This window comes from Scyliorhinus canicula, chromosome 11 (genome assembly GCF_902713615.1).
Source record: "Scyliorhinus canicula chromosome 11, sScyCan1.1, whole genome shotgun sequence".
Lineage (NCBI taxonomy): Eukaryota > Metazoa > Chordata > Chondrichthyes > Carcharhiniformes > Scyliorhinidae > Scyliorhinus > Scyliorhinus canicula.
Window position 1 is genome coordinate 145,051,234 of NC_052156.1, and position 24,097 is coordinate 145,075,330.

The following is a 24,097-nucleotide window of genomic DNA, read 5'->3' on the forward strand; positions in this document are numbered from 1 at the left end:
TAACACTGATTGCTTAGATACCAGATGGACAGCCAGTCAGTACATGGAGAGCCCTGTCTGTTGTGCTCACCCTGTATGTGCCCAGATTTCAAAAACTCATGGACAAGGACAACTGAAAACCCACGACAGTGGAGAGAAAACTCAACATGGATACTGAGAAGCAAAACATGAAGAAAAGCATGACCAAAGAGGATCTGCTGAGACTGTGTTGGCTGAAGCGTGGCCAGGGTGGTAACCTCCACAAACCCTCGGTAAGAGGGACAGAGCGTAAGAAGGGGACTGCACTACCGCACATAGACCTCCAGAAGAACGCACCAACAAAGCAAGAAAAGGAGGCCTCAGCGAAGAAAGGAGCCGCAGAAAAGCCAGAAGCTGCAGGGAAAGTTGCGACAGTTTTGCTAAGCGACATGAGGCCGGTAACCCCTGAGGTGCGAGCCCTGCTTTACGATGGATTCTCTAAAGAGGAGAAAGGCAGATACCAATACCTAAAGGCCCGGACGAAGAAAGGCCCCAGTGAGAAATATGAGAATGCTATCACCTCCTCCTGGGATTATGGTTGGAAATTAGGTGAGAGACAATTACATGAGGACGTTTATGGCAGATGGGCAGGGCAGCAGATAGTGTTGCTATGTAGGCTTTTCAGGCCAGTGTTACTGGGAGCAGGGGGGGGGTAAGTTACTGGGAGCAGGGTGGGGTCAGTGACTGGGAGCAGGGTGGAGTCAGTGTTACTGGGAGCAGGGTGGGGTCAGTTACTGGGAGCAGGGTGGGGTCAGTGTTACTGGGAGCAGGGTGGGGTCAGTTACTGGGAGCAGGGTGGGGTCAGTGTTACAGGGAGCAGGGTGGGGTCAGTTACTGGGAGCAGGGGGGGGTCAGTTACTGGGAGCAGGGTGGGGTCAGTTACTGGGAGCAGGGTGGAGTCAGTGTTACTGGGAGCAGGGTGGGGTCAGTGTTACTGGGAGCAGGGTGGGGTCAGTTACTGGGAGCAGGGTGGGGTCAGTGTTACTGGGAGCAGGGTGGGGTCAGTGTTACTGGGAGCAGGGTGGGGTCAGTTACTGGGAGCAGGGTGGGGTCAGTTACTGGGAGCAGGGTGGGGTCAGTGATACTGGGAGCAGGGTGGGGTCAGTGTTACTGGGAGCAGGGTGGGGTCAGTTACTGGGAGCAGGGGGGGGTCAGTTACTGGGAGCACGGCGGGGACAGTTACTGGGAGCAGGGTGGGGTCAGTTACTGGGAGCAGGGTGGGGTCAGTTACTGGGAGCACGGCGGGGACAGTTACTGGGAGCAGGGTGGGGTCAGTGTTACTGGGAGCAGGGTGGGGTCAGTTACTGGGAGCAGGGTGGGGTCAGTGTTACTGGGAGCAGGGTGGGGTCAGTTACTGGGAGCAGGGTGGGGTCAGTGTTACTGGGAGCAGGGGGGGTCAGTTACTGGGAGCACGGCGGGGACAGTTACTGGGAGCAGGGTGGGGTCAGTGTTACTGGGAGCAGGGTGGGGTCAGTTACTGGGAGCAGGGTGGGGTCAGTGTTACTGGGAGCAGGGTGGGGTCAGTTACTGGGAGCAGGGTGGGGTCAGTGTTACTGGGAGCAGGGGGGGTCAGTTACTGGGAGCAGGGTGGGGTCAGTGTTACTAGGAGCAGGGTGGGGTCAGTGTTACTGGGAGCAGGGTGGGGTCAGTTACTGGGAGCAGGGTGGGGTCAGTTACTGGGAGCAGGGTGTGGTCAGTTACTGGGAGCAGGGTGGGGTCAGTTACTGGGAGCAGGGTGGGGTCAGTTACTGGGAGCAGGGTGGGGTCAGTGTTACTGGGAGCAGGGTGGGGTCAGTGTTACTGGGAGCAGGGTGGGGTCAGTTACTGGGAGCAGGGTGGGGTCGGTTACTGGGAGCAGGGGGGGTCAGTTACTGGGAGCAGGGTGGGGTCAGTGTTACTGGGAGCAGGGTGGGGTCAGTGTTACTGGGAGCAGGGTGGGGTCAGTTACTGGGAGCAGGGTGGGGTCAGTTACTGGGAGCAGGGTGGGGTCAGTGTTACTGGGAGCAGGGTGGGGTCAGTTACTGGGAGCAGGGTGGGGTCAGTGTTACTGGGAGCAGGGTGGGGTCTGTTACTGGGAGCAGGGTGGGGTCAGTGATACTGGGAGCAGGGTGGGGTCAGTGTTACTGGGAGCAGGGTGGGGTCAGTTACTGGGAGCAGGGGGGGGTCAGTTACTGGGAGCACGGCGGGGACAGTTACTGGGAGCAGGGTGGGGTCAGTTACTGGGAGCAGGGTGGGGTCAGTTACTGGGAGCACGGCGGGGACAGTTACTGGGAGCAGGGTGGGGTCAGTGTTACTGGGAGCAGGGTGGGGTCAGTTACTGGGAGCAGGGTGGGGTCAGTGTTACTGGGAGCAGGGTGGGGTCAGTTACTGGGAGCAGGGTGGGGTCAGTGTTACTGGGAGCAGGGGGGGTCAGTTACTGGGAGCAGGGTGGGGTCAGTGTTACTAGGAGCAGGGTGGGGTCAGTGTTACTGGGAGCAGGGTGGGGTCAGTTACTGGGAGCAGGGTGGGGTCAGTTACTGGGAGCAGGGTGTGGTCAGTTACTGGGAGCAGGGTGGGGTCAGTTACTGGGAGCAGGGTGGGGTCAGTGTTACTGGGAGCAGGGTGGGGTCAGTTACTGGGAGCAGGGTGGGGTCAGTTACTGGGAGCAGGGTGGGGTCAGTGTTACTGGGAGCAGGGTGGGGTCAGTGTTACTAGGAGCAGGGTGGGGTCAGTTACTGGGAGCAGGGTGGGGTCAGTGTCACTGGGAGCAGGGTGGGGTCAGTGTTACTGGGAGCAGGGTGGGGTCAGTGTTACTGGGAGCAGGGTGGGGTCAGTGTTACTGGGAGCAGGGTGGGGTCAGTTACTGGGAGCAGGGTGGGGTCAGTTACTGGGAGCAGGGTGGGGTCAGTGTTACTGGGAGCAGGATGGGGTCAGTGTTCCTGGGAGCAGGGTGGGGTCAGTGTTACTGGGAGCAGGGTGGGGTCAGTGTTACTGGGAGCAGGGTGGGGGTCAGTGTTACAGGGAGCAGGGTGGGGTCAGTGTTACTGGGAGCAGGGTGCGGTCAGTGTTACTGTGAGCAGGGTGGGGTCAGTGTTACTGGGAGCAGGGTGGGGTCAGTGTTACTGGGAGCAGGGTGGGGTCAGTTACTGGGAGCAGGGTGGGGTCAGTGTTACTGGGAGCAGGGTGGGGTCAGTGTTACTGGGAGCAGGGTGGGGTCAGTGTTACTGGGAGCAGGGTGGGGTCAGTTACTGGGAGCAGGTGGGGTCAGTGTTACTGGGAGCAGGGTGGGGTCAGTGTTACTGGGAGCAGGGTGGGGTCAGTGTTACTGGGAGCAGGGTGGGGTCAGTTACTGGGAGCAGGGTGGGGTCAGTGTTACTGGGAGCAGGGCGGGGTCAGTTACTGGGAGCAGGGTGGGGTCAGTTACTGGGAGCAGGGTGGGGTCAGTTACTGGGAGCAGGGAGGGGTCAGTGTTACTGGGAGCAGGGTGGGGTCAGTTACTGGGAGCAGGGTGGAGTCAGTTACTGGGAGCAGGGTGGGGTCAGTGTTACTGGGAGCAGGGTGGGGTCAGTTACTGGGAGCAGGGTGGGGTCAGTGTTACTGGAAGCAGGGTGGGGTCAGTTACTGGGAGCAGGGTGGAGTCAGTGTTACTGGGAGCAGGGTGGGGTCAGTGTTACTGGGAGCAGGGTGGGGTCAGTTACTGGGAGCAGGGTGGGGTCAGTGTTGCTGGGAGCAGGGTGGGGTCAGTTACTGGGAGCAGGGTGGGGTCAGTTACTGGGAGCAGGGTGGGGTCAGTGTTACTGGGAGCAGGGTGGGGTCAGTGTTACTGGGAGCAGGGTGGGGTCAGTGTTACTGGGAGCAGGGTGGGGTCAGTGTTACTGGGAGCAGGGTGGGGTCAGTGTTACTGGGAGCAGGGTGGAGTCAGTGTTACTGGGAGCAGGGTGGGGTCAGTTACTGGGAGCAGGGTGGGGTCAGTGTTACTGGGAGCAGGGTGGGGTCAGTGTTACTGGGAGCAGGGTGGGGTCAGTGTTACTGGGAGCAGGATGGGGTCAGTGTTACTGGGAGCAGGGTGGGGTCAGTGTTACTGGGAGCAGGGTGGGGTCAGTGTTACTGGGAGCAGGGTGGGGTCAGTGTTACTGGGAGCAGGGTGGGGTCAGTTACTGGGAGCAGGGTGGGGTCAGTTACTGGGAGCAGGGTGGGGTCAGTGTTACTGGGAGCAGGGTGGGGTCAGTGTTACTGGGAGCAGGGTGGGGTCAGTGTTACTGGGAGCAGGGTGGGGTCAGTTACTGGGAGCAGGGTGGGGTCAGTTACTGGGAGCAGGGTGGGGTCAGTGTTACTGGGAGCAGGGTGGGGTCAGTTACTGGGAGCAGGGTGGGGTCAGTGTTACTGGGAGCAGGGTGGGGTCAGTTACTGGGAGCAGGGTGGGGTCAGTTACTGGGAGCAGGGTGGGGTCAGTTACTGGGAGCAGGGTGGGGTCAGTGTTACTGGGAGCAGGGTGGGGTCAGTTACTGGGAGCAGGGTGGGGTCAGTTACTGGGAGCAGGGTGGGGTCAGTGTTACTGGGAGCAGGGTGGGGTCAGTGTTACTGGGAGCAGGGTGGGGTCAGTTACTGGGAGCAGGGTGGGGTCAGTGTTACTGGGAGCAGGGTGGGGTCAGTTACTGGGAGCAGGGTGGGGTCAGTTACTGGGAGCAGGGTGGAGTCAGTGTTACTGGGAGCAGGGTGGGGTCAGTTACTGGGAGCAGGGTGGGGTCAGTGTTACTGGGAGCAGGGTGGGGTCAGTTACTGGGAGCAGGGTGGGGTCAGTGTTACTGGGAGCAGGGTGGGGTCAGTGTTACTGGGAGCAGGGTGGGGTCAGTTACTGGGAGCAGGGTGGGGTCAGTTACTGGGAGCAGGGTGGGGTCAGTGTTACTGGGAGCAGGGTGGGGTCAGTGTTACTGGGAGCAGGGTGGGGTCAGTGTTACTGGGAGCAGGGTGGGGTCAGTTACTGGGAGCAGTGTGGGGTCAGTGTTACTGGGAGCAGGGTGGGGTCAGTGTTACTGGGAGCAGGGTGGGGTCAGTTACTGGGAGCAGGGTGGGGTCAGTTACTGGGAGCAGGGTGGGGTCAGTGTTACTGGGAGCAGGGTGGGGTCAGTGTTACTGGGAGCAGGGTGGGGTCAGTGTTACTGGGAGCAGGGTGGGGTCAGTGTTACTGGGAGCAGGGTGGGGTCAGTTACTGGGAGCAGGGGGGGGTCAGTTACTGGGAGCAGGGTGGGGTCAGTTACTGGGAACAGGGTGGGGTCAGTGTTACTGGGAGCAGGGTGGGGTCAGTTACTGGGAGCAGGATGGGGTCAGTGTTACTGGGAGCAGGGTGGGGTCAGTTACTGGGAGCAGGGTGGGGTCAGTGTTACTGGGAGCAGGGTGGGGTCAGTTACTGGGAGCAGGGTGGGGTCAGTGTTACTGGGAGCAGTGTGGGGTCAGTGTTACTGGGAGCAGGGTGGGGTCAGTTACTGGGAGCAGGGTGGGGTCAGTGTTACTGGGAGCAGGGTGGGGTCAGTTACTGGGAGCAGGGTGGGGTCAGTTACTGGGAGCAGGGTGGGGTCAGTTACTGGGAGCAGGGTGGGGTCAGTTACTGGGAGCAGGGTGGAGTCAGTGTTACTGGGAGCAGGGTGCGGTCAGTGTTACTGGGAGCAGGGTGGGGTCAGTGTTACTGGGAGCAGGGTGGGGTCAGTTACTGGTAGCAGGGTGTGGTCAGTGTTACTGTGAGCAGGGTGGGTTAGTTACTGGGAGCAGGGTGGGGTCAGTGTTACTGGGAGCAGGGTGGGGTCAGTTACTGGGAGCAGGGTGGGGTCAGTTACTGGGAGCAGGGGGGGGTCAGTGTTACTGGGAGCAGGGTGGGGTCAGTGTTACTGGGAGCAGGGTGGGGTCAGTTACTGGGAGCAGGGTAGGGTCAGTGTTACTGGGAGCAGGGTGGGGTCAGTGTTACTGGGAGCAGGGTGGGGTCAGTTACTGGGAGCAGGGGGGGGGTCAGTTACTGGGAGCAGGGTGGGGTCAGTTACTGGGAGCAGGGTGGGGTCAGTGTTACTGGGAGCAGGGTGGGGTCAGTTACTGGGAGCAGGGTGGGGTCAGTATTACTGGGAGCAGGGTGGGGTCAGTTACTGGGAGCAGGGTGGGGTCAGTGCTACTGGGAGCAGGGTGGGGTCAGTGTTACTGGGAGCAGGGTGGGGTCAGTTACTGGGAGCAGGCTGGGGTCAGTTACTGGGAGCAGGGTGGGGTCAGTGTTACTGGGAGCAGGGTGGGGTCAGTTACTGGGAGCAGGGTGGGGTCAGTGTTACTGGGAGCAGGGTGGGGTCAGTTACTGGGAGCAGGGTGGGGTCAGTTACTGGGAACAGGGTGGGGTCAGTGTTACTGGGAGCAGGGTGGGGTCAGTGTTACTGGGAGCAGGGTGGGGTCAGTGTTACTGGGAGCAGGGTGGGGTCAGTGTTACTGGGAGCAGGGTGGGGTCAGTTACTGGGAGCAGGGTGGGGTCAGTGTTACTGGGAGCAGGGTGGGGTCAGTGTTACTGGGAGCAGGGTGGGGTCAGTTACTGGGAGCAGGGTGGGGTCAGTTACTGGGAGCAGGGTGGGGTCAGTTACTGGGAGCAGGGTGGGGTCAGTTACTGGGAGCAGGGTGGGGTCAGTGTTACTGGGAGCAGGGTGGGGTCAGTTACTGGGAGCAGGGGGGGGTCAGTTACTGGGAGCAGGGTGGGGTCAGTTACTGGGAGCAGGGGGGGTCAGTTACTGTGAGCAGGGTGGGGTCAGTTACTGGGACCAGGGTGGGGTCAGTGTTACTGGGAGCAGGGTGGGGTCAGTTACTGGGAGCAGGGTGGGGTCAGTGTTACTGGGAGCAGGGTGGGGTCAGTGTTACTGGGAGCAGGGTGGGGTCAGTGTTACTGGGAGCAGGGTGGGGTCAGTGTTACTGGGAGCAGGGTGGGGTCAGTGTTACTGGGAGCAGGGTGGGGTCAGTGTTACTGGGAGCAGGCTGGGGTCAGTTACTGGGAGCAGGGTGGGGTCAGTGTTACTGGGAGCAGGCTGGGGTCAGTTACTGGGAGCAGGGTGGGGTCAGTTACTGGGAGCAGGGTGTGGTCAGTTACTGGGAGCAGGGTGGGGTCAGTGTTACTGGGAGCAGGGTGGGGTCAGTGTTACTGGGAGCAGGGTGGGGTCAGTTACTGGGAGCAGGGTGGGGTCAGTGTTACTGGGAGCAGGGTGGGGTCAGTTACTGGGAGCAGGGTGGGGTCAGTGTTACTGGGAGCAGGGTGGGGTCAGTTATTGGGAGCAGGGTGGGGTCAGTTACTGGGAGCAGGGGGGGGGTCAGTTACTGGGAGCAGGGTGGGGTCAGTTACTGGGAGCAGGGTGGAGTCAGTGTTACTGGGAGCAGGGTGGGGTCAGTGTTACTGGGAGCAGGGTGGGGTCAGTTACTGGGAGCAGGGTGGGGTCAGTTACTGGGAGCAGGGTGGGGTCAGTGTTACTGGGAGCAGGGTGGGGTCAGTGTTACTGGGAGCAGGGTGTGGTCAGTTACTGGGAGCAGGGTGGGGTCAGTGTTACTGGGAGCAGGGTGGGGTCAGTTACTGGGAGCAGGGTGTGGTCAGTTACTGGGAGCAGGGTGGGGTCAGTGTTACTGGGAGCAGGGTGGGGTCAGTTACTGGGAGCAGGGTGTGGTCAGTTACTGGGAGCAGGGTGGGGTCAGTGTTACTGGGAGCAGGGTGGGGTCAGTTACTGGGAGCAGGGTGGGGTCAGTGTTACTGGGAGCAGGGTGGGGTCAGTGTTACTGGGAGCAGGGTGGGGTCAGTGTTACTGGGAGCAGGGTGGGGTCAGTGTTACTGGGAGCAGGGTGGGGTCAGTTACTGGGAGCAGGGTGGGGTCAGTTACTGGGAGCAGGGTGGAGTCAGTGTTACTGGGAGCAGGGTGGGGTCAGTTACTGGGAGCAGGGTGGGGTCAGTTACTGGGAGCAGGGTGGGGTCAGTGTTACTGTGAGCAGGGTGGGGTCAGTGTTACTGGGAGCAGGGTGGGGTCAGTGTTACTGGGAGCAAGGTGGGGTCAGTTACTGGGAGCAGGGTGGGGTCAGTGTTACTGGGAGCAGGGTGGGGTCAGTGTTACTGGGAGCAGGTTGGGGTCAGTGTTACTGGGAGCAGGGTGGGGTCAGTTACTGGGAGCAGGGTGGGGTCAGTTACTGGGAGCAGGGTGGGGTCAGTTACTGGGAGCAGGGTGGGGTCAGTTACTGGGAGCAGGGTGGGGTCAGTGTTACTGGGAGCAGGGTGGGGTCAGTTACTGGGAGCAGGGTGGAGTCAGTGTTACTGGGAGCAGGGTGGGGTCAGTTACTGGGAGCAGGGTGGGGTCAGTGTTACTGGGAGCAGGGTGGGGTCAGTTACTGGGAGCAGGGTGGGGTCAGTGTTACTGGGAGCAGGGTGGGGTCAGTTACTGGGAGCAGGGTAGGGTCAGTGTTACTGGGAGCAGGGTGGGGTCAGTTACTGGGAGCAGGGTGGGGTCAGTTACTGGGAGCAGGGTGGGGTCAGTGTTACTGGGAGCAGGGTGGGGTCAGTGTTACTGGGAGCAGGGTGGGGTCAGTGTTACTGGGAGCAGGGTGGGGTCAGTTACTGGGAGCAGGGTGGGGTCAGTTACTGGGAGCAGGGTGGGGTCAGTGTTACTGGGAGCAGGGTGGGGTCAGTTACTGGGAGCAGGGTGGAGTCAGTGTTACTGGGAGCAGGGTGGGGTCAGTTACTGGGAGCAGGGTGGGGTCAGTTACTGGGAGCAGGGTGGGGTCAGTGTTACTGGGAGCAGGGTGGGGTCAGTATTACTGGGAGCAGGGTGGGGTCAGTTACTGGGAGCAGGGTGGGGTCAGTTACTGGGAGCAGGGTGGGGTCAGTTACTGGGAGCAGGGTGGGGTCAGTTACTGGGAGCAGGGTGGGGTCAGTTACTGGGAGCAGGGTGTGGTCAGTGTTACTGGGAGCAGGATGGGGTCAGTGTTACTGGGAGCAGTGTGGGGTCAGTTACTGGGAGCAGGGTGGGGTCAGTGTTACTGGGAGCAGGGTGGGGTCAGTGTTACTGGGAGCAGGGTGGGGTCAGTTACTGGGAGCAGTGTGGGGTCAGTGTTACTGGGAGCAGGGTGGGGTCAGTGTTACTGGGAGCAGGGTGGGGTCAGTTACTGGGAGCAGGGTGGGGTCAGTGTTACTGGGAGCAGGGTGGGGTCAGTTACTGCGAGCAGGGTGGAGTCAGTGTTACTGGGAGCAGGGTGGGGTCAGTGTTACTGGGAGCAGGGTGTGGTCAGTTACTGGGAGCAGGGTGGGGTCAGTTACTGGGAGCAGGGTGGGGTCAGTTACTGGGAGCAGGGTGGGGTCAGTTACTGGGAGCAGGGTGGAGTCAGTGTTACTGGAAGCAGGGTGGGGTCAGTTACTGTGAGCAGGGTGGGGTCAGTTACTGGGAGCAGGGTGGGGTCAGTTACTGGGAGCAGGGTGGAGTCAGTGTTACTGGAAGCAGGGTGGGGTCAGTTACTGTGAGCAGGGTGGGGTCAGTTACTGGGAGCAGGGTGGGGTCAGTGTTACTGGGAGCAGGGTGGGGTCAGTTACTGGGAGCAGGGTGGGGTCAGTGTTACTGGGAGCAGGGTGGGGTCAGTTACTGGGAGCAGGGTGGGGTCAGTGTTACTGGGAGCAGGGTGGGGGTCAGTTACTGGGAGCAGGGTGGGGTCAGTTACTGGGAGCAGGGTGGGGTCAGTGTTACTGGGAGCAGGGTGGGGTCAGTTACTGGGAGCAGGGTGGGGTCAGTGTTACTGGTAGCAGGGTGGGGGTCAGTTACTGGGAGCAGGGTGGGGTCAGTTACTGGGAGCAGGGTGGGGTCAGTGTTACTGGGAGCAGGGTGGGGTCAGTTACTGGGAGCAGGGTGGGGTCAGTTACTGGGAGCAGGGTGGGGTCAGAGTTACTGGGAGCAGGGTGGGGTCAGTTACTGGGAGCAGGGTGGGGTCAGTTACTGGGAGCAGGGGGGGTCAGTGTTACTGGGAGCAGGGTCGGGTCAGTTACTGGGAGCAGGGGGGGGGGTCAGTTACTGGGAGCAGGGTGGGGTCAGTGTTACTGGGAGCAGGGTGGGGTCAGTTACTGGGAGCAGGGTGGGGTCAGTGTTACTGGGAGCAGGGTGGGGTCAGTGTTACTGGGAGCAGGGTGGGGTCAGTGTTACTGGGAGCAGGGTGGGGTCAGTTACTGGGAGCAGGGTGGGGTCAGTTACTGGGAGCAGGGTGGGGTCAGTTACTGGGAGCAGGGTGGGGTCAGTTACTGGGAGCAGGGTGGGGTCAGTTACTGGGAGCAGGGTGGGGTCAGTGTTACTGGGAGCAGGGTGGGGTCAGTGTTACTGGGAGCAGGGTGGGGTCAGTTACTGGGAGCAGGGTGGGGTCAGTGTTACTGGGAGCAGGGTGGGGGTCAGTTACTGGGGGCAGGGTGGGGTCAGTGTTACTGGGAGCAGGGTGGGGTCAGTTACTGGGAGCAGGGTGGGGTCAGTGTTACTGGGAGCAGGGTGGGGTCAGTTACTGGGAGCAGGGTGGGGTCAGTTACTGGGAGCAGGGTGGGGTCAGTGTTACTGGGAGCAGGGTGGGGTCAGTGTTACTGGGAGCAGGGTGGGGTCAGTGTTACTGGGAGCAGGGTGGGGTCAGTTACTGGGAGCAGGGTGGGGGTCAGTGTTACTGGGAGCAGGGTGGGGTCAGTGTTACTGGGAGCAGGGTGGGGTCAGTGTTACTGGGAGCAGGGTGGGGTCAGTTACTGGGAGCAGGGTGGGGTCAGTGTTACTGGGAGCAGGGTGGGGTCAGTTACTGGGAGCAGGGTGGGGTCAGTGTTACTGGGAGCAGGGTGGGGTCAGTTACTGGGAGCAGGGTGGGGTCAGTGTTACTGGGAGCAGGGTGGGGGTCAGTTACTGGGAGCAGGGTGGGGTCAGTTACTGGGAGCAGGGGGGGGTCAGTTACTGGGAGCAGGGTGGGGTCAGTGTTACTGGGAGCAGGGTGGGGTCAGTTACTGGGAGCAGGGTGGGGTCAGTGATACTGGGAGCAGGGTGGGGTCAGTGTTACTGGGAGCAGGGTGGGGTCAGTGTTACTGGGAGCAGGGTGGGGTCAGTTACTGGGAGCAGGGTGGGGTCAGTTACTGGGAGCAGGGTGGGGTCAGTTACTGGGAGCAGGGTGGGGTCAGTTACTGGGAGCAGGGTGGGGTCAGTTACTGGGAGCAGGGTGGGGTCAGTGTTACTGGGAGCAGGGTGGGGTCAGTGTTACTGGGAGCAGGGTGGGGTCAGTTACTGGGAGCAGGGTGGGGTCCGTGTTACTGGGAGAAGGGTGGGGTCAGTTACTGGGAGCAGGGTGGGGTCAGTGTTACTGGGAGCAGGGTGGGGTCAGTGTTACTGGGAGCAGGGTGGGGTCAGTTACTGGGAGCAGGGTGGGGTCAGTGTTACTGGGAGCAGGGTGGGGTCAGTGTTACTGGGAGCAGGGTGGGGTCAGTTACTGGGAGCAGGGGGGGGTCAGTTACTGGGAGCAGGGTGGGGTCAGTGTTACTGGGAGCAGGGTGGGGTCAGTGTTACTGGGAGCAGGGTGGGGTCAGTGTTACTGGGAGCAGGGTGGGGTCAGTTACTGGGAGCAGGGTGGGGTCAGTGTTACTGGGAGCAGGGTGGGGGTCAGTGTTACTGGGAGCAGGGTGGGGTCAGTTACTGGGAGCAGGGTGGGGTCAGTTACTGGGAGCAGGGTGGGGTCAGTTACTGGGAGCAGGGTGGGGTCAGTTACTGGGAGCAGGGTGGGGTCAGTGTTACTGGGAGCAGGGTGGGGTCAGTTACTGGGAGCAGGGGGGGGTCAGTTACTGGGAGCAGGGTGGGGTCAGTTACTGGGAGCAGGGGGGGGTCAGTTACTGTGAGCAGGGTGGGGTCAGTTACTGGGAGCAGGGTGGGGTCAGTGTTACTGGGAGCAGGGTGGGGTCAGTTACTGGGAGCAGGGTGGGGTCAGTGTTACTGGGAGCAGGGTGGGGGTCAGTGTTACTGGGAGCAGGGTGGGGTCAGTGTTACTGGGAGCAGGGTGGGGTCAGTGTTACTGGGAGCAGGGTGGGGTCAGTGTTACTGGGAGCAGGGTGGGGTCAGTGTTACTGGGAGCAGGCTGGGGTCAGTTACTGGGAGCAGGGTGGGGTCAGTGTTACTGGGAGCAGGCTGGGGTCAGTTACTGGGAGCAGGGTGGGGTCAGTTACTGGGAGCAGGGTGTGGTCAGTTACTGGGAGCAGGGTGGGGTCAGTGTTACTGGGAGCAGGGTGGGGTCAGTGTTACTGGGAGCAGGGTGGGGTCAGTTACTGGGAGCAGGGTGGGGTCAGTGTTACTGGGAGCAGGGTGGGGTCAGTTACTGGGAGCAGGGTGGGGTCAGTGTTACTGGGAGCAGGGTGGGGTCAGTTATTGGGAGCAGGGTGGGGTCAGTTACTGGGAGCAGGGGGGGGTCAGTTTACTGGGAGCAGGGTGGGGTCAGTTACTGGGAGCAGGGTGGAGTCAGTGTTACTGGGAGCAGGGTGGGGTCAGTGTTACTGGGAGCAGCGGTGGGGTCAGTTACTGGGAGCAGGGTGGGGTCAGTTACTGGGAGCAGGGTGGGGTCAGTGTTACTGGGAGCAGGGTGGGGTCAGTGTTACTGGGAGCAGGGTGGGGTCAGTTACTGGGAGCAGGGTGGGGTCAGTGTTACTGGGAGCAGGGTGGGGTCAGTTACTGGGAGCAGGGTGTGGTCAGTTACTGGGAGCAGGGTGGGGTCAGTGTTACTGGGAGCAGGGTGGGGTCAGTTACTGGGAGCAGGGTGGGGTCAGTGTTACTGGGAGCAGGGTGGGGTCAGTGTTACTGGGAGCAGGGTGGGGTCAGTGTTACTGGGAGCAGGGTGGGGTCAGTGTTACTGGGAGCAGGGTGGGGTCAGTTACTGGGAGCAGGGTGGGGTCAGTTACTGGGAGCAGGGTGGAGTCAGTGTTACTGGGAGTAGGGTGGGGTCAGTTACTGGGAGCAGGGTGGGGTCAGTTACTGGGAGCAGGGTGGGGTCAGTGTTACTGTGAGCAGGGTGGGGTCAGTGTTACTGGGAGCAGGGTGGGGTCAGTGTTACTGGGAGCAAGGTGGGGTCAGTTACTGGGAGCAGGGTGGGGTCAGTGTTACTGGGAGCAGGGTGGGGTCAGTGTTACTGGGAGCAGGGTGGGGTCAGTGTTACTGGGAGCAGGGTGGGGTCAGTTACTGGGAGCAGGGTGGGGTCAGTTACTGGGAGCAGGGTGGGGTCAGTTACTGGGAGCAGGGTGGGGTCAGTTACTGGGAGCAGGGTGGGGTCAGTGTTACTGGGAGCAGGGTGGGGTCAGTTACTGGGAGCAGGGTGGAGTCAGTGTTACTGGGAGCAGGGTGGGGTCAGTTACTGGGAGCAGGGTGGGGTCAGTGTTACTGGGAGCAGGGTGGGGTCAGTTACTGGGAGCAGGGTGGGGTCAGTGTACTGGGAGCAGGGTGGGGTCAGTTACTGGGAGCAGGGTAGGGTCAGTGTTACTGGGAGCAGGGTGGGGTCAGTTACTGGGAGCAGGGTGGGGTCAGTTACTGGGAGCAGGGTGGGGTCAGTGTTACTGGGAGCAGGGTGGGGTCAGTGTTACTGGGAGCAGGGTGGGGTCAGTGTTACTGGGAGCAGGGTGGGGTCAGTTACTGGGAGCAGGGTGGGGTCAGTTACTGGGAGCAGGGTGGGGTCAGTGTTACTGGGAGCAGGGTGGGGTCAGTTACTGGGAGCAGGGTGGAGTCAGTGTTACTGGGAGCAGGGTGGGGTCAGTTACTGGGAGCAGGGTGGGGTCAGTTACTGGGAGCAGGGTGGGGTCAGTGTTACTGGGAGCAGGGTGGGGTCAGTATTACTGGGAGCAGGGTGGGGTCAGTTACTGGGAGCAGGGTGGGGTCAGTTACTGGGAGCAGGGTGGGGTCAGTTACTGGGAGCAGGGTGGGGTCAGTTACTGGGAGCAGGGTGGGGTCAGTTACTGGGAGCAGGGTGGGGTCAGTGTTACTGGGAGCAGGATGGGGTCAGTGTTACTGGGAGCAGTGTGGGGTCAGTTACTGGGAGCAGGGTGGGGTCAGTGTTACTGGGAGCAGGGTGGGGTCAGTGTTACTGGGAGCAGGGTGGGGTCAGTTACTGGGAGCAGTGTGGGGTCAGTGTTACTGGGAGCAGGGTGGGGTCAGTGTTACTGGGAGCAGGGTGGGGTCAGTGTTACTGGGAGCAGGGTGGGGTCAGTTACTGCGAGCAGGGTGGAGTCAGTGTTACTGGGAGCAGGGTGGGGTCAGTGTTACTGGGAGCAGGGTGTGGTCAGTTACTGGGAGCAGGGTGGGGTCAGTTACTGGGAGCAGGGTGGGGTCAGTTACTGGGAGCAGGGTGGGGTCAGTTACTGGGAGCAGGGTGGAGTCAGTGTTACTGGAAGCAGGGTGGGGTCAGTTACTGTGAGCAGGGTGGGGTCAGTTACTGGGAGCAGGGTGGGGTCAGTTACTGGGAGCAGGGTGGAGTCAGTGTTACTGGAAGCAGGGTGGGGTCAGTTACTGTGAGCAGGGTGGGGTCAGTTACTGGGAGCAGGGTGGGGTCAGTGTTACTGGGAGCAGGGTGGGGTCAGTTACTGGGAGCAGGGTGGGTCAGTGTTACTGGGAGCAGGGTGGGGTCAGTTACTGGGAGCAGGGTGGGGTCAGTGTTACTGGGAGCAGGGTGGGGGTCAGTTACTGGGAGCAGGGTGGGGTCAGTTACTGGGAGCAGGGTGGGGTCAGTGTTACTGGGAGCAGGGTGGGGTCAGTTACTGGGAGCAGGGTGGGGTCAGTGTTACTGGTAGCAGGGTGGGGGTCAGTTACTGGGAGCAGGGTGGGGTCAGTTACTGGGAGCAGGGTGGGGTCAGTGTTACTGGGAGCAGGGTGGGGTCAGTTACTGGGAGCAGGGTGGGGTCAGTTACTGGGAGCAGGGTGGGGTCAGTGTTACTGGGAGCAGGGTGGGGTCAGTTACTGGGAGCAGGGGGTCGTTACTGGGAGGGTGGGTCAGTTACTGGGAGCAGGGGGGTCAGTGTTACTGGGAGCAGGGTCGGGTCAGTTACTGGGAGCAGGGGGGGGGGTCAGTTACTGGGAGCAGGGTGGGGTCAGTGTTACTGGGAGCAGGGTGGGGTCAGTTACTGGGAGCAGGGTGGGGTCAGTGATACTGGGAGCAGGGTGGGGTCAGTGTTACTGGGAGCAGGGTGGGGTCAGTGTTACTGGGAGCAGGGTGGGGTCAGTTACTGGGAGCAGGGTGGGGTCAGTTACTGGGAGCAGGGTGGGGTCAGTTACTGGGAGCAGGGTGGGGTCAGTTACTGGGAGCAGGGTGGGGTCAGTTACTGGGAGCAGGGTGGGGTCAGTGTTACTGGGAGCAGGGTGGGGTCAGTGTTACTGGGAGCAGGGTGGGGTCAGTTACTGGGAGCAGGGTGGGGTCAGTGTTACTGGGAGCAGGGTGGGGTCAGTTACTGGGGCAGGGTGGGGTCAGTTACTGGGAGCAGGGTGGGGTCAGTGTTACTGGGAGCAGGGTGGGGTCAGTTACTGGGAGCAGGGTGGGGTCAGTTACTGGGAGCAGGGTGGGGTCAGTGTTACTGGGAGCAGGGTGGGGTCAGTGTTACTGGGAGCAGGGTGGGGTCAGTGTTACTGGGAGCAGGGTGGGGTCAGTGTTACTGGGAGCAGGGTGGGGTCAGTTACTGGGAGCAGGGTGCGGTCAGTGTTACTGGGAGCAGGGTGGGGTCAGTGTTACTGGGAGCAGGGTGGGGTCAGTGTTACTGGGAGCAGGGTGGGGTCAGTTACTGGGAGCAGGGTGGGGTCAGTGTTACTGGGAGCAGGGTGGGGTCAGTTACTGGGAGCAGGGTGGGGTCAGTGTTACTGGGAGCAGGGTGGGGTCAGTTACTGGGAGCAGGGTGGGGTCAGTGTTACTGGGAGCAGGGTGGGGGTCAGTTACTGGGAGCAGGGTGGGGTCAGTTACTGGGAGCAGGGGGGGGTCAGTTACTGGGAGCAGGGTGGGGTCAGTGTTACTGGGAGCAGGGTGGGGTCAGTTACTGGGAGCAGGGTGGGGTCAGTGATACTGGGAGCAGGGTGGGGTCAGTGTTACTGGGAGCAGGGTGGGGTCAGTGTTACTGGGAGCAGGGTGGGGTCAGTTACTGGGAGCAGGGTGGGGTCAGTTACTGGGAGCAGGGTGGGGTCAGTTACTGGGAGCAGGGTGGGGTCAGTTACTGGGAGCAGGGTGGGGTCAGTTACTGGGAGCAGGGTGGGGTCAGTGTTACTGGGAGCAGGGTGGGGTCAGTGTTACTGGGAGCAGGGTGGGGTCAGTTACTGGGAGCAGGGTGGGGTCAGTGTTACTGGGAGAAGGGTGGGGTCAGTTACTGGGAGCAGGGTGGGGTCAGTGTTACTGGGAGCAGGGTGGGGTCAGTGTTACTGGGAGCAGGGTGGGGTCAGTTACTGGGAGCAGGGTGGGGTCAGTGTTACTGGGAGCAGGGTGGGGTCAGTGTTACTGGGAGCAGGGTGGGGTCAGTTACTGGGAGCAGGGGTGGGGTCAGTTACTGGGAGCAGGGTAGGGTCAGTGTTACTGGGAGCAGGGTGGGGTCAGTTACTGGGAGCAGGGTGGGGTCAGTTACTGGGAGCAGGGTGGGGTCAGTTACTGGGAGCAGGGTGGGGTCAGTGTTACTGGGAGCAGGGTGAGGTCAGTGTTACTGGGAGCAGGGGGGGGTCAGTTACTGGGAGCAGGGTGGGGTCAGTGTTACTGGGAGCAGGGTGGGGTCAGTGTTACTGGGAGCAGGGTGGGGTCAGTGTTACTGGGAGCAGGGTGAGGTCAGTGTTACTGGGAGCAGGGTGGGGTCAGTGTTACTGGGAGCAGGGTGGGGTCAGTTACTGGGAGCATGGTGGGGTCAGTTACTGGGAGCAGGGTGGGGTCAGTGTTACTGGGAGCAGGGTGGGGTCAGTTACTGGGAGCAGGGTAGGGTCAGTTACTGGGAGCAGGGTGGGGTCAGTTACTGGGAGCAGGGTGGGGTCAGTTACTGGGAGCAGGGTGGGGTCAGTTACTGGGAGCAGGGTGGGAGGAGAAGGGTGAGAGGTCAGTCTTACTGGGCAGCAATTTGGACCGATGTTACTGGCCAAGTGTCAGTAACATTAAGAATGGCCACTGAGCTCAGTGTCCCAAGGAACTGGATTGGTATCTAGTTAGAGATTGAACTTTTGGTGTATAGTTAGAGATTGAACGTTTATCTTCTTGTTGGGTCTTGTGTTAAACACTGTTGAACAAACCAGGTTCACCTCTGGACTCAAATCCATTCCAGACACTGATGCTCCTGTTCTCTGGGTGGCAAAGCAGACTTTCAGTGGAATGTTTGCTCAATTGTGATTCTTTACAATTAGACTGAATTCAAGGTTTTCTTCCATTTGGGCTCACCCTGCACTTTCCTGCCAAATACTCCCAGGACAAGCATAGCACAGGTTAGATACAGAGTAAAGCTCCCTCTGCACTCTCTCGCCAAATACTCCCAGGGCCGGTACAGCAAGGGTTAGATACAGAATAAAGTTCCCTCTGGTTTCTAACCTCACTAACATGACCTGAACTCAGAGCTTCAGTTTTCTGTGACAGTTATAATTTCCCCTCAAATTGGTGTTCCATTGAGAAGCTTTGCACTCTTTTATTTATAAGACATATAAATATTCTCAAACATATTTATATTCTCGGCTTGGAGCATGGAGAGTGAGCAGCGCTTTGCCACGTGTCTGCTCTGGGTCACTGTCCTGGGGAAAGTGCGCATCCATCTTCACCCAAGTGTACAGTTAGCCACATCAGGAAAGAGTGTCCCATCTGGTGGGAACAGCAAGAGCATTTCAACCAATTGCTGTTCTCTGTTCTTCTCTCCCGACAGAGGATGATGCTGATTACAAGAAGCCTTCTTTTGGGCGATCGGCAAAGGTGGAAACTACTTTCTACCGAAGAAATGGTATCTTCAGCAAACAAGCATCAAATGATGTCTTGGATTAATTGGGAGCAGGCTAAGGAATCAGGACAACACCCGGAGCAGTTTTTTGAAGCCTGCTCCTGTTCATAGCTGAGGCCAGGACCCTCAGGTTGCACTGTCGCTGCTCCGAGAAATGGTAGGACTTACTCAGTAACTCAGACCACCTTCGTATCTAATAGGTTTTGAGGTAAATAGTCATTCTAATAAAACTTTGTGAGAGAAATGTGCAGAGGTGTGGTTTTTCCTTTGGGGTCTGCACAGAAGGGATATATTCTCTGAGGGCCACAATGAGGATGTGTCGCTGTTTCTGAGGGGCTCTGAAGCGAGCGCATTCTTTGAGGGGCCAATCATTTCTGAGTATTGATATATGTATGGGAGGGAGAGAGATGTTGAAGATTAGCCTATCAATATTTAGTGTGTTCACGAATGAACTGGTTATTAAGCAAGGCCTTGGAGATTAAACATGTTTCAGAATGTGATGGTCCCAGTGTTCACCTGGCCGGCCTCCCATCTTTCACCCCATATAAACCTCTGTTCACCCAAAACTCAGTTCCCCATATCATATCTCACTCCAAATCTCATTCCCCCGTCACCCCCGTGCTTGCTGACTTTCCCCTGCCCTTCGTCCCACAACACCTCCATTTTTAAAACCCTCATTGTTTCCGAACCCTTCACTGACCTCAATCTAACCTCCTCCAGCCCGACAAGCTTTTGCGATCTCTGCAGGCCTCAGTTCTGGCCCCCTGCACATCTCTGATTTTAATCGCTCCGCCAAGCTGTGCTACAATAATTGCCTTAGAATCATAGAATACCTACAGTGCAGAAGGAGGCCAATCAGCCCATTGGGTCTGCATCAATCCTCTGAAAGGACACCCTAACTTGGCCCACTCCCCCGACCTATCCCAGTAACCCCACCAAACATTTGGACACTAAGGGACAATTTATCATGGCCAATCCACCTAACCTGCACATCTTTGGACTGCAGGAGGATACTGGAGCACCCGGAGGAAACCCAGGAAGACACGGGGAGAAAGTGCAAACTCCATCCACACAGCCAGTCACCTGTGGTTGGAATCGAGCCTGGGTCTCTGGTACTGTGAGGCAGCAGTGCTATCCACTGTGCCACACTAAGGCCCTTCTGAGACCTGTCCGACTCTCTTTATGCTCCTAAACCTTTACACCTCTTTGATCAAAAACTTGTTCAGATTTTCTAATTTCTCTTTTATGAATCAGTGTCAAAAAATGGTCAGAATTATTTATTGATATCCCTTGGGATGTTTTACTGTTAATCACGCTATATAAGTGTAAGTTGTTGGGACTCTGCAATGGCAGTTGTGATTATAATGATGGTTGAAGGCTTTGTCAAGTAGAAGAAATGTTAAGAATTAGGCGACAGATCATTATATAAGGCAATGTGCGTTAAAAGATCCGAAGGAGAAAAGGAAAAAATCCCTGTTTACCGAATTAAAGTAATATAAATGGGGAAGCATTTCCTTTCATTAGTACAGTGAGCAGAACACATGTCTATGTTCAATCGTTCTCTGATGGCTGATGATACCTGATTTGTTGTAAATTGCTTTATAAACTATCTGTTGATGATATTCTGCTTGTAATTTTTTTTTTTAAATGCTGAAATAAAGATTAAACTGACTGTCAGGAGAGCCATACAACTGACTCCATTCCCACTCAAGTGAACGTTGCGAGTTTCAAAAAGATTAACTTCGGTGAGCCCGTCTTGGCCTGAACCTGTGAGAATTTGTAAGTCTGGTTGGTCAGGTCAGCAAAAGGCACAAGTGAACCCTCAACCGTTGAGAACTCGAAGAAAACACGTTCCAGAACAGGAGGTAGTCTACTTCTACTGTCAGCAACTCACAGCAATGAATACAGAGCAAGGCACAGGATAAAGAGTATATGTGTGTGTAAGTGGTATTCAGTTTGTTTAGAGAATAGAGTCGGTACCCAAGTTGGATGGTACTTTAACGAGACAGTGGCCGTAAAACCACTGTATTACTTGTATAGTCCTCGGCTTCAATAGGTACCAGAAAGTGTCCCAGAAAGGGAAGGTTGTTGTGAGGACCAATTGGAGATTGATCACCTCCAACTATATCTGGGGCCAAAAATGAGAGGACCACACGCAACACAGCAAAGTGCACAGGGTGCTGCTGGGTGAGGACTCTTGGATTCAAAGTAACTTGTTAGTTTATCAAGACAAATTGATGGTGCTTACAGTCACCCCAAGTGGGCACCTGAAGAGTAAGAGCAATTTGCAAATTGACCAAATCGGGCAACCAGTACTTTTTAGTTATAACTCACCATCATTGCAAATAAGGTTAAGTAGCAAACATCAGAAATAGAAAAGCAGAATGCTGCACAGGCAGTACTGAAAATCAGTTTGAAAAAAAGGATAAGTTAAAGAAGGAAAGAGTGAACAATCCCCTTCATTGTCCAGCTTTGAGGGCAAAAAAAAAACGTTTTGGTGCCATTGGCTCTGCCTTCTTCCCTTTGAGCAAGAATTGTTTCAGTGTGAAAGCTAACGTTTTCTTCATTTATATTACAGTCACTTGGAAAGAATAAAGAAGAATATAAAGTGAAGTATTTTTCTTTCTGTACAAGCACATTTTATTTGGATTTATCTAATCTGTGTTGTGTATAATTATAACATTCATCTGAATGAAATTGGATTTATTCACATAAACATTTTTTATTTGTTCGTAGGGTTTGAGTGTCAGCATTTACTGCCCATCCCGAATTGGCCTTGAGACAGTGGTGGTGAATTAACTGCTACTTGAACTGCAGTGGTGGGGAGGAGGTGGCATAGTGGTATTGTCACTGGACTCGTAATTCAGAAATTCAGCATAATGCTCTGGGGACCTGGCTTCAAATCCCGCTGTGGCAGATCGTGAAATTTGAATTCATTGGAAGGCGAATAATGACCATGTAACCATTGTAAAGCCCATTAGGCAGGAAACCTGCCATCCTTGATCATAGTGCTCCAGACCCACATGAATCACCAGATCCACAGCAATGCCTCCAGCCAGCCACTCAGTCGGATGGGCAACACATGCTGGCCCACATCCCATGTAAGAATAAAAAACCCAAATCGCGATTAGGAAGATCTAGGCTTTTGATCTCGAGAGAATAAACGTGATATATTTCCAAGTTGATGATGATGGTGAGTGACGTGGGGGGAGGGGGGAAACTTGCAGTTGGTGGTATTCCATGTGTCTATTGCCCTTGCCTTCTAGGTCATAGAAGCTTTGCATTGGAAGGTGCTGTTGGAGGCTTGATGTGTATCTTGCCACTGTGTGTCGGTGGTGGAGCTGCACTCATCCAGGCAAGCGGAGAGTATTCCATCACACTCCTGACTTGTGCCTTATAATGGGTTTCCTCCGGGTGCTCTGGTTTCGTCCCACAAGTTCCAAAATGCGTGCTTGTGAGGTGAATTGGAGATTCTGAATTCTCCCTCTGTGTACCCGAACAGGCACCAGAGTGTGGCGACTAGGGGATTTTCACAGTAACTTCATTGCAGTTTTAATGTAAGCCTACTTGTGACACTAATAAAGGTTATTATTATTGCTGGTGACCAGGCTTTGGGGAGTGAGGAGGTGAGTTAGTCACCCCAGGATTTCCAGCCTCTGACCTGCTCTTTCAGCTGCAGTATTTATATGGCTGGTCCAGTTCAGTTTCTGGTCAATGGTAGCCACCGGGATGTTGAAGGAAGGTGAATAATGGAAATCATACTCCTATCATGGCCATAATAAAATTCTGATATACGTTGTGTGAAAATATCTCATTGCAGCCATGAGATTACCACACAGATAATTGATATTTTTGAATTTTGGACTAATGATTGTTTAATTATTTTGATGGTACTGGAATGTATGAAACCAGCAAAATGCTCCTGCTATTGAACATTGTGATGACAATCTGCAGACATTGTGCAGTGGGATTGTACTATTTCACAGAATGTTTACAAAAGTGGTGTTGCAAATTATTTCTGCTATTTTGAACTGATTTTAATTCATAGGGCTGGCAAAACGTGGGAAAAAGTTTGCGCCTTCACGGGTCACATTTTGAAAATTATGTAAATGAAGCTCAAATTTATATATTTTTTTATTTAATTGTATCAGAAAAATTTTGCAACTTTTGTGCAGACAAGAATGTAAAATGGCTTTTAGTTCTTCTTGAAATGGGAACTTTTTCTGAAAGTTATATGAAGTGACACAATCGCCTGTGACACTGTTGGACTCTTATTGGACTTGGACTGTTATTCCAGGCAGCACGGTAGCATTGTGGATAGCACAATCGCTTCACAGCTCCAGGGTCCCAGGTTCGATTCGGGCTTGGGTCACTGTCTGTGCGGAGTCTGCACGTCCTCCCCGTGTGTGCGTGGGTTTCCTCCGGGTGCTCCGGTTTCCTTCCACAGTCCAAAGATGTGCAGGTTAGGTGGATTGGTCATGCTAAATTGCCCTTAGTGTCCAAAGTTGTCCTTCGTGTTGGGTGGGGCTACTGGGTTATGGGGATAGGGTGGAGGTGTTGACCTTGGGTAGGGTGCTCTTTCCAAGAGCCGGTGCAGACTCGATGGGACGAATAGCCTCCTTCTGCACTGTAAATTCTATGTATCATCTTATAAACTTACAAGGGATTTCATCATTTCTATTGTAAGAAGTCTTACAACACCAGGTTAAAGTCCAACAGGTTTGTTTCAAACACGAGCTTTCGGAGCACGGCTCCTTCTTCAGGTGAATCTCCACATCATCATTTCTATTGACAGCTTTTAGACCATAAGACATAGGAGCAGAATTAGGCCGCTCGACCTATCGAGTCTGCTCTGCCATTCAATCATGGCTGATGTGTTTCTCATCCCCATTCTCCTGCCCTCTCCCCAAAACCAATGATTCCCTTATTAATCAAGAACCTATCTATCTTTGTCTTAAAGACTCAGTGTCTTGGCCTCCACAGCCTCCTGTTGCAATGAGTCCCTCAGGTTCACCATCCTCTGGCTGAAGAAAATCTTCCTTATCTCAGTTTTAAAGGAACGCCCCTTCAGTCTGAGGTTGCGCATTCAGGTTCTAGTTTATCCTACTCGTGGAAACATCCTCTCTACGTCTATTCTATCCAGGCCTCGCAGTTATTCTGCAAGTTTCAATAAGATCCCCCCTCATCCTTCTAAACTCCATGGAGGTCAGACCCAGGGTCCTCAACTGCTCCTCATATGACATGCCCTTCATTCTGGGGATCATTCTTGTGAACCACCTCTGGACCCTTTCCAAGGCCAGCACATCCTCCCTTAGATACGGGGCCCAAAACTGCTCACAATATTCCAAATGAGGTTTGACTGGAGTCTTATATATCCTTGGCAATACATCCCTGCTCTTGTATTCGCGCCCTCTCGTCATGAATGCTAACATTGCATTTGCCTTCCTAACTGCCAACTGAACCTGCACGTTAACCTTAAGAGAATCCTGAACTGGAACTCCAATGTCCCTTTGTGCTTCAGATTTCCAAAGACCTTTCCCATTTGGAAAATAGTCCATGCCTCTATTTTTTGTACCAAATTGGATGACCTCACACTTTTCCACATCTGCCACTTCTTTGCCCACTCTCGTAGCCTGTCCTTCTGCAACTTCCCTGCTTTCTCAACATTACCTATCCGTTAAATTCGCCAAGCAGCATCTTCTCTCCTGCAGAGTGTTCAATTATACATTGGCCATTATTAAATTTAAGTTTTTTAATCAAAGGACATAGTTCCCCACGGTGACCGAAAGGAATTACGAATTGAAAACAATGCCACATTTGATTTTCTGCCTTTTCTTACGAGCAGGGGATTTGGGATTCCTGGACTGCACAAAGGTTTTTGGTATCGCAAGCGATCCACTAGTTTAAACAATTTAAGACCTTGCCTGCATCAAACGTCAAAATCAATGAGATGATTCGGTCTAAGAGCTTTCTCTTTCAAAGACTTGGCCTCAACTCATTCAGGATCAGCTGTTATTTTTCGAGACAATGTGTTCAAGCAGGGGAGATATGGAAATAACCTCCAGGGTAATTGCAGGCAAATTCTGCCTCTGATGTAAGCCTCCAAACCTCCACATTGTAATTCCCTGAAATTGAAACTGTTAAGATAATTGACAT

General features: G+C 56.1%; 1 protein-coding gene across 1 annotated transcript; it reads left to right on the forward strand.

Annotated features, from left to right (window-relative positions):
• The first annotated feature begins 29 nt into the window (after positions 1-29).
• LOC119973677 (protein ATP6V1FNB-like) lies at positions 30-18,185 on the forward strand. Its single transcript, XM_038812059.1, has 2 exons — positions 30-567; positions 17,870-18,185. The coding sequence occupies exons 1-2, from the start codon at positions 147-149 to the stop codon at positions 17,983-17,985; spliced, it is 537 nt and encodes a 178-aa protein (XP_038667987.1). The 5' UTR covers positions 30-146; the 3' UTR covers positions 17,986-18,185.
• Positions 18,186-24,097: the final 5,912 nt, after the last annotated feature.

Bases quoted from the DNA above. Each gene is read 5' to 3' on its own strand.
- LOC119973677 (XM_038812059.1), top strand. From the start codon at position 147: ATGGATACTGAGAAGCAAAACATGAAGAAAAGCATGACCAAAGAGGAT. The intron at 568-17,869 runs GTGAGAGACAAT...CTCTCCCGACAG, and splicing joins GGATTATGGTTGGAAATTAG to AGGATGATGCTGATTACAAG.